Source organism: Sorex fumeus, unplaced genomic scaffold (assembly GCF_029834395.1).
Source record: "Sorex fumeus unplaced genomic scaffold, SorFum_2.1 ptg000042l, whole genome shotgun sequence".
NCBI lineage: Eukaryota > Metazoa > Chordata > Mammalia > Eulipotyphla > Soricidae > Sorex > Sorex fumeus.
Window position 1 is genome coordinate 5,496,457 of NW_026606099.1, and position 16,096 is coordinate 5,512,552.

At 57.8% G+C, this 16,096-nt stretch overlaps 1 protein-coding gene across 1 annotated transcript in view; it reads right to left on the reverse strand.

Annotated features, from left to right (window-relative positions):
* Positions 1 to 8,020: 8,020 nt before the first annotated feature.
* NCKAP5L (NCK associated protein 5 like) overlaps positions 8,021 to 16,096 on the reverse strand; it is a 33,212-nt gene continuing 25,136 nt past the window's right edge. Inside the window, exons 7-13 of the mRNA XM_056119935.1 lie at positions 13,649 to 13,759; positions 10,227 to 12,829; positions 9,425 to 9,587; positions 9,269 to 9,350; positions 8,693 to 9,013; positions 8,468 to 8,610; positions 8,021 to 8,262 (exon numbers count right to left, since the gene is read on the reverse strand). Of these exons, the coding sequence (XP_055975910.1) occupies positions 8,050 to 8,262; positions 8,468 to 8,610; positions 8,693 to 9,013; positions 9,269 to 9,350; positions 9,425 to 9,587; positions 10,227 to 12,829; positions 13,649 to 13,759 (3,636 nt within the window). The 3' untranslated portion in view covers positions 8,021 to 8,049. The remainder of the gene's footprint in view (positions 8,263 to 8,467; positions 8,611 to 8,692; positions 9,014 to 9,268; positions 9,351 to 9,424; positions 9,588 to 10,226; positions 12,830 to 13,648; positions 13,760 to 16,096) is intronic.

A 16,096-nucleotide genomic window follows, 5' to 3' on the forward strand; every position in this document is an offset into this window, starting at 1 on the left:
GAACTGACACTGGGCACCATTTTTTTTAACTGAATCACTGTGAGATACAGTTACAAAGTTTTTGTTTGAGTTTCAGACATACAATGATCGAACACTCATCCCTCCACCAGTGCACATATTCCACCATCAATGTTGCCTGTATCTGCACCCCGCTCCCAACCCTCCCCCTGCCTCTGTGGCAGACAATTTCCTCTGGGCGCCATTTAAGCACAGTAACAGTCATGATCCAGGGACTCACAAATGAATCTTGGAAGAGAGCAGCACACAGCAGAGATGCTTTCGAACCCCAATTATTAAAAACATTTTAGAATTCCAGGAGTCCTTGGCTGCTTTCATGGCAGCATGACCTCTCACACGATTCATAACAAGCAATACAAAATAAATTATTTAGCATCTGCCTTTGGGGCAGACTTGGTTGGTAGTGGGAAAATTTCGAAATAATGGTGGCGGGAAGGTGTAATGGTGGTGGGATTGGTGTTGAAATTTTGAATGTAAACAATGATTGTGATCAACTTTATGAAAATAAAATTTAAAGATTAAAAAAAAAGCTGACTTCTGAGACTAATAACACACCACCAGAACAGCTGGTCTTAAGGCTTCTCAGCTGCTCAAAGCTTTCACTCTTTTTGTGCATGAAAAGGATGATGCGGCCTGGAAATACTCTCACTGGAACATGGGCAGAAACCAGGCCTCTGAGAGGCCACAGCTTGAGTCAGCTGCTCCTGCCTGTCCCGGGCTCTAGCCACAGCTGCGAGGTTCAGTGAAGCCTCTGAAGTCAGGAGGGTTTAGCCCTTGGAAATGGTATTTATTTACAAAAGCTACATGCTGTGCCAAGTTTGCAGGGATTCTGCAAGTAGACTAAGTTCCTAGGAGGTCTTCTGCTTGAACGTTTAAGCTACATCTTACAGAATGCAGCATCCTACCATGTCGGTTCCTTTACTGCTGATGGCAAGCTCCAAGACCCTGGCCTCACAGTCACTCACTGCTCTCATTTATTAGGCAGACTTGAAGGAACCAATGGGATCTTCAAACCTAAGAATTCTAAATTGGCTGATTCTGAGCTGTGGTATTGCTTTTGGTCTTGCTAAAAGCACCGTCTTTGGAAGCCACACCTTCACTCTGCACAGGATGGCCAGAGGCAGACCCAAGACACCTTGGTTTCAGAATGAGCAGCTACTGTTAGTCTTTGGAAGTTGTATACTCAAGAAAACCATATGCAGTAAAAGGATTCGGTGAGGTACAGTCGGTAGTGTAGGGGCCTGGGAACTCTGGAAACACCATCAGAGGCAGACAGCGCCTGAGACCCAGTGCAAGGGACTCCCTGAATTAGGCAGCCTCGCTCACACATTTCCAGTCAGAGAAGGCTCCCCCTGGCGTCTGGGTTCAAACAAATGCTGAGGACCTGCTCTGTCACATGGACAGGGCGAGGCAGCCCGTATCAAAGTGAACTGCTTCTTCCCAGAATTGTTCTTTTTTTTTTTTTTTTTTTAATTTTTATTAGTGAGATACCATGAGGTACAGTTGTAGACTTACAAATTTTTGTGCTTGGGTTCAATTATACAATGATCAAGTACCCATCCCTCCACCAGTGCCCATTTCCCACCACCACGGATCCCAGTATCCCTCCCACCCCCCCCATCCCCCCCCATCCCACACTGCCTCTGTGGCAGGGCATTCCCCTTTGTTCTCTCTCTCCTATTGGGTGTTGTGGTTTGCAAAAGAGGCAATGAGTGGCAATCATGTTTGGCCTATAGACCAGGATTGTTCTTGACCTGAACAGGAAGTCTTCTTTCCTTTCCTCCAGCACTGGCCCAGGAGGACGATCTTGATACCCGAAGCTCTTGGGCTATTGCTGTGGAGGGGTAACCTCTCAAACTGCTGGGAGGGTGGGACACCCCTTGGTCCATTTTGTTCCTAATCTTGTTTTTTTTTTTTTTTTTTCTTTTTGGGTCACTCCTGGCGATGGATGCACAGGGGTTATTCCTGGCTTATGCACTCAAAAATTACTCCTGGCAGTGCTCAGGGGACCATAGGGGATGCTGGGAATCGAACCCAGGTCGGCCGCGTGCAAGGCAAATGCTCTACCTGCTGTACTATCGCTCCAGCCCTCGTTCCTAATCTTAATGTCACTGCAAACTAGTCAAACTCCCCAGAAGTCCCTGCCGAGTTTTCCTTCCCAGTTCGACTTCTATGGCCAGAACAACCTGTGATCCTTAGGCTCTCTGTGTAAGTTGTGCTTTGAGGGTGGGGTGCCTCCAAGTGGTGTTCAGGAGGCCTGGGGACCCCTCCCGTGATTCTAGGCCAAGCAGATGAGAAGTTTAATGCAAGAATTCGAGGCTGTGATGTTGCTCAGATCCTGTGGTGCCAGAGGCCACCAGCGTCACCCCAGCAGTGTTTGGTAGCTTCCAGGGCTGCACCTGGCTGTGCTCAGGGGACCATGTGGTGTTGGGGATGGAACTGGGATCAGCCATGAGCAAAGCCAGTGCCTTACGCCCTTTTCTACCTCTTGGGTGCCCCAAAGTTATGCTTGATAATTTTATCTGTTAGACTTGCACTAACACTTTTCTGGAGGTTGAAATTCAGTTACACAAAAACACTGAGCAAGCAGCTTCACTTAAAAAGGTGCTGCTTGAGAGAATGGACACTGGCGGAGGGATGGGTATGCAATCATTGTATAACTGAAACCCAAGCACAAAAATTTTTAAGTCTACAACTGTACCTCATTGTAGGATAACACTCTTTTGTCCTTCCTCAGGTAGCTTAGGTTTGTCAGGTCACACCCATCTAAGAACACTGAACTTGTATTGTAAGCAATGTCCTTTCTGTGTGGACACAGGAAGACAGTTAATATTATGCTTTGTAACTTGGGAGTTGATTGACTCCGAATAATATTTACTCCTGGGCATCTGATTTCTTGACTCAGTTGCCCTTAGTTCCTAGCACCCCAAAAGCAGGGTCCCGACGGACTGAATGGACCCAGGGCAAGCGGTGAGCTACCCTGGCATCGAAATGGGCCAGGCCAAAGAGCCACGATACTCAACTATAAGTTGAGGGCATGATCATGGACAAATGCTGTCATGATCCAAAAGTAAGTAACGACGAGACTAGGACCCTGCTGGAGCTAGGAAGATTAACCTGGCCTGAGGACTGCGAAATGTATAGTGAGATGTTCTCAGGAAGAACCAAACTAAATTTATATCTCTTACTGTGCTCATACAGAAAGACATTGCTAGAAATATTAGAAGTAGATTTATTACAACTATTTAAGTAGATTACTAACTGAAGGAAGAACACACCCTTGTTGGGATCCCACCCTTGGGAGGATCTCCTAGTAATCTGAAGTAATCTCTGTAGATGAGATTTTATCCTTGAGTTAATCTCCTGGAGGAGTGGTCTTACCTCTCTTTGTTGATTCGTCAGTATTCAACCCACCTTTATGTCACCGCCTTATGTGACTGCTATATAAACTAAGACGTAAGCTCAGAAGGGGGTCAGAAGTGAGAGAGTTCGGGCTCCAGAGATCCAGAGTCAGAGCCAGAAGGAGAGAGCTTCCAAGGCTGGGGCCCAGGAGAGAAGGAGGCAGAGAAAGACAGGAGTGAAGAGGATTGGAATAAACTACTATTGATATAGACTGGCCTGGCCCCCGTTTTTTCTTCCATCTGCCCTTGGCCAACAGCCGTTCCGATCCAGGCCACACACAGTGGCTCAAGAGCACCGAACGCAGGCAGTGAAACAGTGCCGTCCAGTGAGCCCGTGAACACACAACCTTCGGCGTGATAAGATTTTACACCTCATGGTGTCTCATTAATAAAAATTAAAAAAAATAGAAAAATAATCACTGAGCAATAAAAATAAAAAAAAAAAGTGCTGCTTGGGGCCAGGACAGGGCTCAAGGGGCAAACAGGACACGTGCTTAGCATGTTCCAGGTCTAAGCATGTTCTTCAATCCCAGCACCACATGCTCCTCCCCTCCCCAGATGGCCCCCAGCACCCACCAAAGAAGTTCCACCGGGAGTAGCCCCAGGCCTTGAAGCACTGTGCGCCCCCCCACCCCCAGCAAAAAAAAAAAAAGTGCTGGAGTGAGGGTATAGCAAGCAGAGAGGGCATCTGCCTTGCACGCGGCTAACCCGGGTTCAATCCCTAGCACCCCAAATGGTGCCCTGAACATTGCCAGACGTGATTCCTGCATGCAGAGCCAGGAGAAACCCCTGAGCGTTGCCAAGAAGTGAGTCTTTGACCTGTTTTTCCCTTCTTCCCTCTCCCCTGTTATGTTGTTGTGATGAGGGTGCAGGCAACCTGGCATGGTGCTGTCTGCGGGTTGCTGAGCTGCTGGTGTGTGTGTTGTGAAATCTTTGCATGCAGAAGGTTGTGTGTTTGCGGGCTCTCTGGATGGCTCTATCTCACTGCCCGAGTTTGGTGCTCTTGAGCCACTGTGTGTGGTCTGGATTGGGAAGGCTGTTGGCCAAGGGCAGACAAAGGAAGAAACGAGGGCCAGGCTGGTTGATATCAATTGTAGTTTATTCCAATCCTCTTCACTCCTGTTTCTCCTCTGCCTCCTTCTCTCCTGGGCCCCAATCTGGAACCCTTTCTCCTTCTGGCTCTGACTCTGGATCTCTGGAGCCCGAGCTCTCTCACTTCTGACTCTGCTCTCCGAGCTTACAGTCTTAGTGTATATAGCAATCACGTAAGGCGGTGACACAAAGGTGGGTTGAACATCGACAAATCAACAACGAGAGGTAAAACCACTCCTCCAAGAGATTAACTCAAGGATAAAATCTCATCTAAAGAGGTTACTCCTTATTACTAGGAGTCCCGCTCAAGGGTGGGATCCCAAGGAGGGTGTGTTCTTTCCTCAGCTAGTAATCTACTTAAATAATTGTAGTAAATCTACTTCTAATATTTCTAGCAATGTCATTCTGTGTGAGCACAGCAAGAGATATAAACATCTCACTATACATTCCACAGTCCTCAGGCCAGGTTAGTCTTCCTAGCCCCAGCAGGGTCTTAGTCTCATCGTTACTTACTTTTGGATCATGAGAGCATTTGTCCATGATCATGCCCTCAACTTATAGTTGAGTATTGTGGTACTTTGGCCTGGCCCATTTCGATGCCCTGGGTCCATTCAGTCCCACGCTGGGACTCACTGAGGCATTGAGTCAGCAACCCTCAGACAGCACCATGCCAGGTTGCCTGCACCCTCATCGCAACAACATAATAGGGGAGAGGGAAGAAGGGAAAAACAGGTCAAAGACTCACTTCCTGGCGATGCTCAGGTGTTTCTCCTGGCTCTGCATGCAGGAATCACTTTTGGCAGTATTCTAAGTGCTGTGGGATGGTTGGTTCCCCAGGCTTCGGGGTACACTTTGCAGCTCCAGTTCCTAAATACCCCACAGGGCAACTGAGTCAAGAAAGCAGATGCCCAGGAATAAATATTATTGGAGTCAATCAACTCCCAAGTTACAAAGCATAATATTAACTGTCTTCCTGTGTCCACACAGAAAGTTTAAGGTAAACTATTCAAAAGACATAAGGAGAGGAGAAAGGCAATATTAACTTATAATACAAGTTCAGTGCCCTGGATGGGATGGGTGTGACCTGATAAACGTAAGCTACCCAAGGAAGGACAAAACAGTGTCATCCTACAGTGTGTGTGTGTGTGTGTGTGTGTGTGTGTGTGTGTGTGTGTGTGCACTGCTTGTCTATTCAGTTGCGGTGCTTGCCAGAGGCCACAGTTGTAATTGTGGTGTTGTGAGCAACAGGCTGCAGTGCACTCGGGCAGACAGGGTTCAAGGTGCCTGGGCTCTTGGATGGAAGATGGGCAGGCACAGCGGGGGCAGGAGGGCACCAAGGCTCAAGCTCATGGCCTCACCCCTGCCAGTATGGCAGGATACTTTGGAACTGGGGCTGGAAAGTGTGCCCTGAAGCCTGGGGAACCGTCCCACAGCACTTAGAGCACTGGCAATAATCTCCCTGGTTTATACGAGATTGTCAGAGAAGGAACAAGAATGACGAATTGAACAGCTGGGAACCTGAAGCCATGATTGTGACCATCACAGAGATTAAGAACATCAACCCAAGTCTGGACACCACATAAAGCAGAGGTTCTCATATTTACTTGGCCTACTGTCCACTTGTCAGAAAGAAAAAATAAAGAGCCCCCTGGACATCTCCCTTCTTTAGGACAGACACTTAACCAGATGGCCCCATGCAACACAAACACCCTCCCCGCTGTAGTTTCTCCAGCCGAGTTTTACATTTGTGGCGGCTCTTTTCACCCATGTCTCCCACCGTTCCAGCACTCCCAGGGGATGGCACTGGCCATCCTGGGAAACAACGACAACAGATCAACCGAAATGGAAAACTTCAGAGCACCAGCAGGAAATGGCACCAATGTCTTCAATGCTAACCAGTTCTTCGGGCTGAGTTGACTGAAAGGGAGAGGTTACAAACCAGGAGACGGCAGGCTCAGAGTGGAGTCACTCGTGCTGGGCCCCATGTCATGAAGTCAAAACTTTTAACTTCTACGAGACTCTCAGTTCCAACCCCTCCCAGGAGTGATAACTTAAGCCAGTAAGTATATTTTCCTGCTCAGCACTGGGCAGGGCCCTCTGGCCTTCCCTTAAGTGATGGTAATTAAGCCAGAAACTACCACTTTCTTTTGCTAACAACGCCTTGTCCTCAGCCTCTGTGTGCTATAAAACAAACAAAAACCTACTGTTTTCGTACAATCCCAAAGGTATCTTTCTGCTTCTTTGCGGGATGCTGCCCGATTCATAAGAAGTCTTACATTTTGGGCCACACTTAGGTGCTCAGGGGCCATTCCCAGCACTGTGCTCAGGAGTCATCCCTGGCAGTGCTGAGATGGGTCAGGACTGTACTATTCCACTGGCCTCTTAATGCAAGGTTGGCACTCAGCCCGCTGGGCTATCTCTAAGGCCCCTCAAGAATCACTAAAGCAATCTTCAGTTCTCAGGATGTCTTGCCTTTTCTCTTTTCTTTTTTCTTGCCACACTTGGCTGTTCTCAGGAATCAGTCCTGGAGGGCTCAAGGGGGCATATATGGTGCCAGGCACTTAACCAGGTGGCCCCATGCAGCACAAACACCCTCCCTGCTGTACTGTTTGTCCAGCCGAGTTTCACTTTCAAGAGAAAAAGGGCAGCCCCCAAAGTACGAGAGATGAAGAGTGGCAACAGAGGAGCCCACTGTGCTTTGTGCCGCGGTGGGCCTGCAGTGGCTCTGGAGCTCTGCGTGCATATCCCCTGCAGCCCACCCCTCACACGGGCTGGTGCAGATCCCCGTGACCAAGGGCTGGGCAGGGCAACTGCTCTATCCCGCCTGCTTCCTGAGACTTCACCTTCTAGGGTGACCGGGCCAGCTGACTGCCTCAGCCCCCGACGTGATGCCCACGAGCTCCTGCCCATCACCCACCCCCCGCCCCCTCCACCACCACACAGAACAAACTGAGTCGGGGGGCAAGGGCGGGCCTCCACGTTTTATTGGGGATACAGCAGAAGCAGAGGCGGGAAGCAGAGAAGCCGTGTTGAAACGACAGATAAATTAACCGCAGTGCGGGGCTGGGGGGGGGGGGGGATGGGGATTGGGCCAGGCGCTTTCATATAAAAAAAATCAAGAGGACAGACGGACGACCCCCAGAGACCTGGGGTGGGCGGGGCAGCACCATCCAGACAGGAGGGGGACTGGGGCACACGGAGAAGGCAACTTGGCCCCTCTCCCCGAAACTCCAGCACGGGCCTCTGGACTGGCCCTGTGCGGCTCGGGGTCGGGAACAGGGGGGCACAGAGAGGGCGCGGCTGTATGCAGGACGCCCAGCACCTCGAGACGGCTCAGCCTGGGGGGAAGAGCCGGGCTCTGGGGAGAAGGGGCCGAGGGGGGCCCGTCCCTGAGCTGAGACCTCTGACCTCCACAGCAGCAGCCCCAAGAGGGGGCGGGACCCCTCGCCCTCACCTCCACCTGCCTTCGTGGTCCCTTGGGTCGGGGCCGGGAGCTGACCGAGCCTGCGGTTCCCGAGGGTGGTGGCGGGCACAGCTGCTAGCCCTGACTCCCGCAGGACGAGAGCGAGTCGTAGAGCGAGTCACTGAGGGATTCCGAGGTCTCCAGCCCTGGGGGCCCCCCGCTGGCCACTCTGCCTTCCTCGCCCATGTCAGAGGTGCTGGGGGTGCGGCTGCCCCCAAACACTGGGCCCTGAGGCGTGGGGGCTGGGCGGCTGGACTCCAGGCTCCGCTTCCGGTCCACGGGCAAGGCCTGCAAAAGGGGGTGGGGGGATGCTGGGAAGGAAGGTCCCCACCCAGGGCCCACGAGAGAGACAGGCCGGCTGCAGAGGATGAGGTGGGCAGGGCACCGTCTGCTGAGGCTCCGGGAAGGGGCGGGCTGACCATCACTCCCCCCGGCAGAGCCCCGGCTATACCAACCCCCCAGTCCTTTGGCCGTCCCCTGTGGCTGTGCTCACCATGGGGGTCCTGGGCAGTCCCTCCAGTTGTCGGGGCGGGCAAAGGAAAGGGTCGGAGGACCCGCCCGCTGCCCTGGCGTTGGGGAAGGTCCAGTTCTTGGTCAGCTGCACCGGCGGTGGAGGGCCCGGCTCTTCACAGGGATCTGCTTGGGGAGAGGCGGAGGGTGGGTGGAGAGCGGGGCGGGGGCGCGGCCAGGGACGACCCCCCATGGCGGGGGCACTCACCGTGGGGGCAGGCCTGGTGTCCGTGGTGGTGGCCGGGGGCGCCGGCGAGCAGCACGGGGAAGGCGGGCACGCTGGGGTGACGCCCGCTCCCGCTCACCAGCAGCTCCTCCAGGCCGGGCACCTCGCGCTCCAGTGTGTGCGCCCGGCGGGGGACTTTGGTGAGGGCAGGGGGCCGGGAGGGGGGCACCCCGGGTGGGGGATCCAAACGCGCTGGTTTGGACTTGGGGAGATTCTTGCTGGGCGTGCCGCCGCCGCCGCCGTGGTCTGGGGGCGGGAAGGTCCCGATGCCGCTGTCCAGGGTTCGAGTCAAGGAGCCGCAGGCTGGGAGGGGAGGGGTGCAGGGAGCTGCGGGCAGGCCCAACCCGCACCCTTCCCGCCTGGCCCATACCCGCACCTTCCACCCTGCGCCCTCCCAGGCCTGGGGACGGGGAGGCAGAGCAGGTGCTGCTTCCTGGTCAGGGGTGCTACCCCCGGTGCCTAGCTGGGGTTTGGCATCAAGAGGGCTCTCAAGGCAAGACACCTGGGTGATGCTGGGAGGGACAGAGGGGCACCCCGCCCTCGCACCCACCCGCTGACCTGTGAAGTGCGAGGTGGGCACTGGCTCGGCCAGGCTGTCCTCCGAGGGCACCTCCTCCCGCCGGCCCGGCTCGCTGCTTGGCTGCGAGGGCAAAGGAGACTCAGTCCCTTTCTGGGCGCCGCAGACTCCGCCCCCGCCCCGGCCCCGGCACCTACCTTCCCAGGAGGTTTTCCACAGCCCTGAAGGGGCCCCACCAGGCCATTTCGGGGCCCACAGGCTGGCCACGGGCTCTTGGGGTCGGAAGACAGCGGCTGGAAATCACCGTAGTCAGCTTTGGGCTCTCGCCAGCTCTTGGGTGGCAGCTCCTCGCCCTCCACCCTAGGGGGCAGCGGTGCAGACGGGTGTGAGGGAGGCCTGGCTCCTCCAAGGGTGCTGGGCCTAGGGAGGGACACCTATCCTTGGCGGCTGCCCATCAGCCCTCCTGCCGCTGGGCACAAGCAGGGACCTGGAGGACCGCAGGGGCGCGGAAGATGCCGGGTGGGGAGACCCTCTGTCTGCGGGCCTCTCAACAGTGCGTGGGCCGAGGTGACCCATCAGCCCCACGCCTGCCTGCCCCGATGAACCCCTTTATGTCTCCCGTTGCCCAGAGAGAGCAACCCCAAGACGGGACGGTTCCTCCTCCCAGCCACAGCGCCCGGCAGAGGAAGGAAGGGCTGGTTTCGCCGAGATTGGCATCTGGACTGTGTGGACACGGGGGCTGCCCCAGCGGATGCGGGGACGGTCCAGGGAAATGCCCTCGGTCACCTCTCAAGAGAAACTGGGTCTTGGGGCCCGAGTCTATTCCCCAAGACTCAGCCTGGGGGGAAGCTGACAAAGCAGACATCAGACAGGGCCAAGGCGAGCTGGAGGCCCACACAGGTTCTGGGTTCTGCCGAGGCCAAGTTGGGGAGGCCTGGGCGCCACGGACTGAACTCTGGGGGGTCGGCTGCAGGGGTGCCCGGAGGTCTGTGCGCTCACCTGTTGAGCAGCTGCTGCATGAAGGTGTCGGCACCCTGGTACATGCTGGCCAGCTGGCCCGGCACCGGGCCCTGGGTGTTGGCGGGTGCCCCGGGCCGCGGCCGCGCCCGGCTACTCAGGTAAGCCTTCTCCTCCTCCAGCGCCCGGCGCAGGTCTTCCGCCTTGGCCATCAGCTTCGAGATGTTGAGGCTTTCGGCCTCCAGCTTCCGGGCTTCCGCCTTGCCCTCCTTCCGAAGCGGGGACCCCCCACCGGCCCCTTCCTTGCTCTTGGTGGTCTCCGTGCGGCGGTTCAGCGCGGGCAGTTTGCTCTTCCTCAGACCGAACCAGCTGGCGATGCTGCTGGCGTTGCGGTGCTTGGGCTCGGGGGCCGGCGCCCTGTCCTGGCCCTGGAGCCGCAGCACGTTCTCCTCGATGCCCTTCATCACCTTCTCCTCGATGGCCGAGTGGGGGGCGCGCCCCTCAGGGCCCTGGCTCGGGTCAGCCGGGCCCGGGGCTGGGGAGGGGGGCTGGGCTGTGGGGCTGCCACCGTCGGTCCAGGGTGGGCCCTTGCCCTTGTCGGGCCTCGGGGCTTCCTTGGTGGCGGCTGGAGAGGCCACGGGCCGGGGGGTCACCTTGGTGGGTGACTTAGAAGGCAGCTTCGTGGGGCTGCCGTGGGGGCTCTTGCTGGGCTTGCCCATGCTGGGGGCAGAGGTTGGCACTTTGGCAGGGATGCGGGGTACCTGGGGGCACAGGGCCCCTGCCAGCCGGCTCTTGGCCAGCTCCACTTTGGTGAGGCAGCTCCTTGGTGAGACGGGCTCCAGGTCCACGCGAGCCCCCATGGAGTGGGAGGAGTAGACGCGGGCCCCAGACTCTGCCAGGAGCCCCAGTTCCTGCTGCTTCAGGCTGTTCGTGCCCAAGGCCACTGCCCCCCGCAGGGACCCCCTGGCTTCTGGCTGCTCGGGGGGGCGGGGCGCGGGGCCCAGGGCGTCCCCAGCGCTCTCCCCCGACCTCCCCGGCCCCCGGCCCTTCTCGGAGCCGGGCCTGGCGGGCACCCCGTTCTTCTCTGGGCCCTGGGGCCCCTCGGGGCCAGCCTTCAGCTTCCCCAGCACGGTCAGTCTGTCCTGCAGGGGCGTGAGGCCAGTGTTCGGGGGCCGCCGCCCTGCCCCCTGGCTGGGCTTCTTGGAGGAGCTGCCCGGGGTCCTGCGGCCGGGATGGGGGGACTCCGAGCCTGTCTTGTCCAAGTTCTTCTCCTGGGTGCCCCCATAGGGGCAAGCCTCTGGGAGGCAGGGGCTAGGGGGGACCCCAGGGCTCCTGAGGACCTCAGGAGTCTGGGGCACGTCCAGAGTGAGGGGTGGGTAGGCGGGCGCCTGCAGCGGGGATGGAGGCGGCTCTGGGGAAGGCCCCCGAAAAGTGCTCCGGGAAAGGTCCAGGATGTTCTCGTAGCAGGCAGGCACGCTGCCGGAGGGCCCCGGGGACAGCGCTGTGGACAGGGCCGGCGGGGGCGGTCTGAGCAGGCCAGGGTCGGGCGAGGTGGCACAGGGTGGGGGGCTGCCCGGCAGGCCCTGGGGTCCCTCTGGAGACAGCTCTCCGCCACCCAGGCCTCTGCGCGCCAGCAGAGGGGAGGGGCTGCCGTCGGAGCCACTATTCCGACAGGGGATTCGGGAGTTCCGGGGCAGCTGGGGGCTGAGCTGCGGGCCTGCCGGGCTGGGGGTCTTTTCCGAAGCTGGAGGCAACTTTAGGAACTTGAGACCTCTGGCGGGAGAGGGCAGCAGGGGCCCCTGGCCTTCCGCAGGAGAAGGGGGGCCGATTTGGAGCTTGCTTTTCACCTGAGATGAGGAGTGGGGGTGGCCGGGCCGCGCGCCGGGGGGCGCGTCGCCTGCACCCATGAACATGCTGAGGAAGGGGAGGGGCCCCGGGCCCTCTGAGGTAGCACCAAAGCCCGGCCTGTGGGCCTCTGCGGCCCCCCCGGCCCAGGATGACTTGGGGCGGCCTTTGGACTTGGACGGCTGGTGGGGGCCCTGGTCCGGGGAGGACGGCTGCCCAGGGCCCGCAGCCCCCACCAGGAAGGCCTGCAGGTAGGACTCCGTGTCCTCCAGCATCTGGCCCAGGTTCAGCTGCTTGCGCGCCAGGGCCCCGAGCAGGGTGTCAGGGCTAGGGGCCTCGTTGGGGTCCCCCGCCTCGTCAGAAGAGGACGAGGAGCTGCTGCCCCCGGCACAGGGGGGACCACAGCTGGCACCCTGGGCCTGCGGGACGCCCCTGCCGGGGCTCCAGGGCCGCGCGGGCCCCTCCTCCTCGCCCACACCCCCCAGGAGGCGCTCCCAGGGAAGCAGGCCCCCCAGGCCGCCAGGGCCCAGGAGCAGGTAGGGGGCCCAGGGCGCTGGCTCCGGCTGCGGGGGGCCACACAGCTCCCCGTTGATGGGCTCTGGGGAGCCCGGAGCCTCGCCTGGAGGCCGCCAGGGCGGGGTGGGCGAGCACAGGAGCAAGGGGTCCGTCTCCTCCAGGGCCCGCAGCACCTCCAAGATCTGCGCTTTCTTCCGCAGGAACGGGGAGAGGGCGTCCAGCGCTGGCGGCGGGGCGGGTGGCGGGCCGGGGCCTCCCGCCCGCAGCTGCTGCTCCCAGCACACCTTGGGGAAGAAGGTGGGTGCGGGAGAACTGACGGGGGCTGGGGGGACCCCGAGGTGAGCGGAATGGCACTGGCCTCTTTCTCTCTGGGTCCCTGGTAGGAGTTGGCGGTGCCCAGACAGGAAGGCCGTGTCCTCCAGGACCACCGAACAATGGGCAGCCCCCCAACTCTTTCTTCTGGCATATCTGGGCTGGGTGGGCATGCCGCCCCTCCCCCCCGCCAAGGCTGACCCTCCACACCCTCACACCCTGCTCCTGCCCCAGTTCTTAGGCTGTAGAGAACGTTCTCCAGAATCAAGCACTGGGATTAAGGCATCCGCTCTCTGTGCGGCTGACCCCCATTACTGCACGGCCCCTCAAGCCCCACCGGGTGTGGTCCCAATGACTCCCTCCCCCCGAAAAATGGGGAGAAGTGAAGAAGAGAGAGGCGAAGTGAGCCTGTGTGTGGTCAGCTGCAAGAGCAAGGCACGCTCAGGGCAGAGCAGACACGTTCTCTGCGCCCTCCCGTTTCCAGCCTTGCCCCTTCTCGGGTGCAGTGGATGGGACGGACCTTCTGCGGGTTCCTCAATCACCGAGCTCCCGTGTCACCCGCCCAGGGGCTGCTGAGGAGGTTTGACCTCAGCAGAGCAGGGAAGTGAAGGTGGTGCCCGGCCCCAGGCGAGCCCAGCTGGGATGAGGGCGCAGCTTTTCCTGGTGCCGTGCCCACAGCCGAGAGCCTCCACTTCCAGCCTGGACATGAATGGGGCCAGGAAGCAGACGACCCCTCCCCCCGCCCCCGCCCGGAGCACTGAGGCTGGATACCGCAAGGCCCGCTCTCCTACCTCTCTCTGTCCAGCACAGCGCCCCAGAGGCAGCAGGGTGGCCGGTCCCTCGGTGCTCAGGGCGGGAGAGGCGGGGGCCTCTGACGGCGGCTGAGGTGGGGTCAGTGGGATCTGCAGGACACAGGCGGCAGGGTGTTCACACACGTCCAACTCCTCACAAAGCCAGACCTTCCCACAAGGGACGGGAGAAGTTCTTTCAAGTGCTCCTCCAGGGCATCTCCTGGCCCCAGGCACAGTCTCCCACTGGACAGAGGAGCAGGGGAGACCCAGGAGCCGCAGCACAGGCCGCCAGGAGATTGCAGAAAGGGGGGGCCCAGCTCTGAGGGCAGCGGAGGCCCAAATGGGGTGCCTGTCTGCCCTCCAGTTCCCACTTCCCTGGGGGAGACTGAGCTGCAGCCCCATCTGTGGGGGCTGCCTCCGTCCCCACCCACGACCCCCAGATCACGGGGATGGCTGAAACCAGCAGAGAGGCCCTGGGTTCTGGGGCCTAGGAAAGAGGGGTCTCGTTTCTGCCCCCCTAATTGTTTTCATGTAGAACATCTGCTCTGAGGATGATGGAAAAGGTATTTTTACTTAATCAGGCACTTCTCGGTCCCAGAGAAAGTCCTTTCTTCCCCAAAGCATCTGACTAGGTACTACACGGCCGTAACGCTTCCCTGTTTCTCATCCTCCAATATTTCCTTCGTGCTTTCTAGCTTCTGAATGTTTATTAATGGAAGGTTTTATTTGTGTTTTGGTTCAGGGCACACCTGCAGGTGCTTAGGGGTTACTTTTGGAGCTTGGCTAGGGGTTTGCTACTGGAAGTGCTTGGAGGGACCGTGTGGTGGCAGGATTGAACCTGAGTCTCTGGCAGACAAAGCCTGTACACAAGGTCTCTGAGCAATGTCCCTGGTTTATTTTGGGAGCCTCCTGGGCAGTGCTCAGTGTTCCTGGGGTACACTCCCAGTGAAACTTGGTCCAGCAAAATGGTACTACACAAACTTTTACTTTTATTGTTTTTGAGGAATCTTGGGGCAAGACCCAGTGGCTATTTCTGGCTCTGTACTCAGGGGTCACTCCTGGCAGTGTTCAGGGGACCATATATGGTGTTGGGAATCAAACCAGGTTGGCTGCATGCAAGGCAAGTACCTTAATTATCTCTCCAGCCCCCTACAAGAGGTTAAGAAAAAAAAGATTCTTGGACACTGCCAGGGTGACCCTAGTAGCCTGAGCACCAACCATGAGTCCTGCATCAGGAGAAGGAAAATTACTGGGAGTTACCCATGAGTCTCCATGCACCACTGGAGAGGACTCTCCAGAAAAAAAAAATAAAAGTGAGCATTCATAGCAGTGAAGGTGGAAGAGTGTGGGAGGGATGGCCGGAGCAGAGCAGGGCGGGAAAAAATCTGTTCTTCTAATGAAGCTCTGGGTTCTCACCACATTTGGCCTCAATCCCCTGAGACACGTGGTTCTTAAAAAACATGTAAGGGGCTGGGAGATACATGGCAGTAAGGGTACATGGTAGACACGTACCTGACCCAGGTTCCATTCCCGGGACCCTCTGGTCCCCAGAACATTGCTGGGTACAGCCCTGGAGGCCCCCACCTCTGATGGGGTGGCCCGGTAACTGCCTGCACCCGAGGACCCAAGCAGTATTACATTCTCGGGCCCCTGTGTTGAACTGCCAGCGCCACTGGTGCCGAATCACCAAGGGGCTCCCTCAGGAGATCTCCTGTACACCACTTGGTAGGTCATCCCTCCCGCCCCCGCCAAAAAAAAAAAAAATCCATATACCATTTCTTTTTAGACAATCTTATTCTAGTAGGAGCCACTTTGGATTTCCTAAGGTCCCCAATGGTGTCATCCAGGTTGTACTTAAGTAAAGGCGCCCCTTCACAGACAGTGCTGGTTATCCAGCCTGGGGCTCAGCCGACCGCACCTGGCTCTCTGCGTGTAGAGCTGCGGCCAGACAGAGAGGCGGAGTGGAAGAGACCGAAGCTTTGAGCTGGTCTCTGCCAACTCCTTGCCTTCCCTCCAGCCCTCTGTAGTTGCTGCTTCAGCCCAGCTGTTTCTCCCCCCCCCCCTTTTTGGGTCACACCCGGTGAGGCGCAGGGGTTACTCCTGGCTCTGCACTCAGGAGTTACTCCTGGCGGTGCTCAGGGGACCATATGGGATGCTGGGAATCGAACCTGGGTCGGCCGCCTGCAAGGCAAATGCCCTACCCTCTGTGCTATCGCTCCAGTCCCAGCCCAGCCATTTCGATACCTGCCTCACTCCAATTTTCTAGGATACTTCAGCCTACAGCACGTTTTTCTTCTTCTAAAATGTCTTTGGTTTTTAGTGTGGAGGAGGTGTGGAAGAGACACACACAGTTGTGCTCAGGGCTTTCTCCTGGCTCTGCACTCAGGGATCACTCCCGGAAGGCTTGGGGGACCATGTGTGGTGCCGGGGATCGAATGTGGGTTGGCT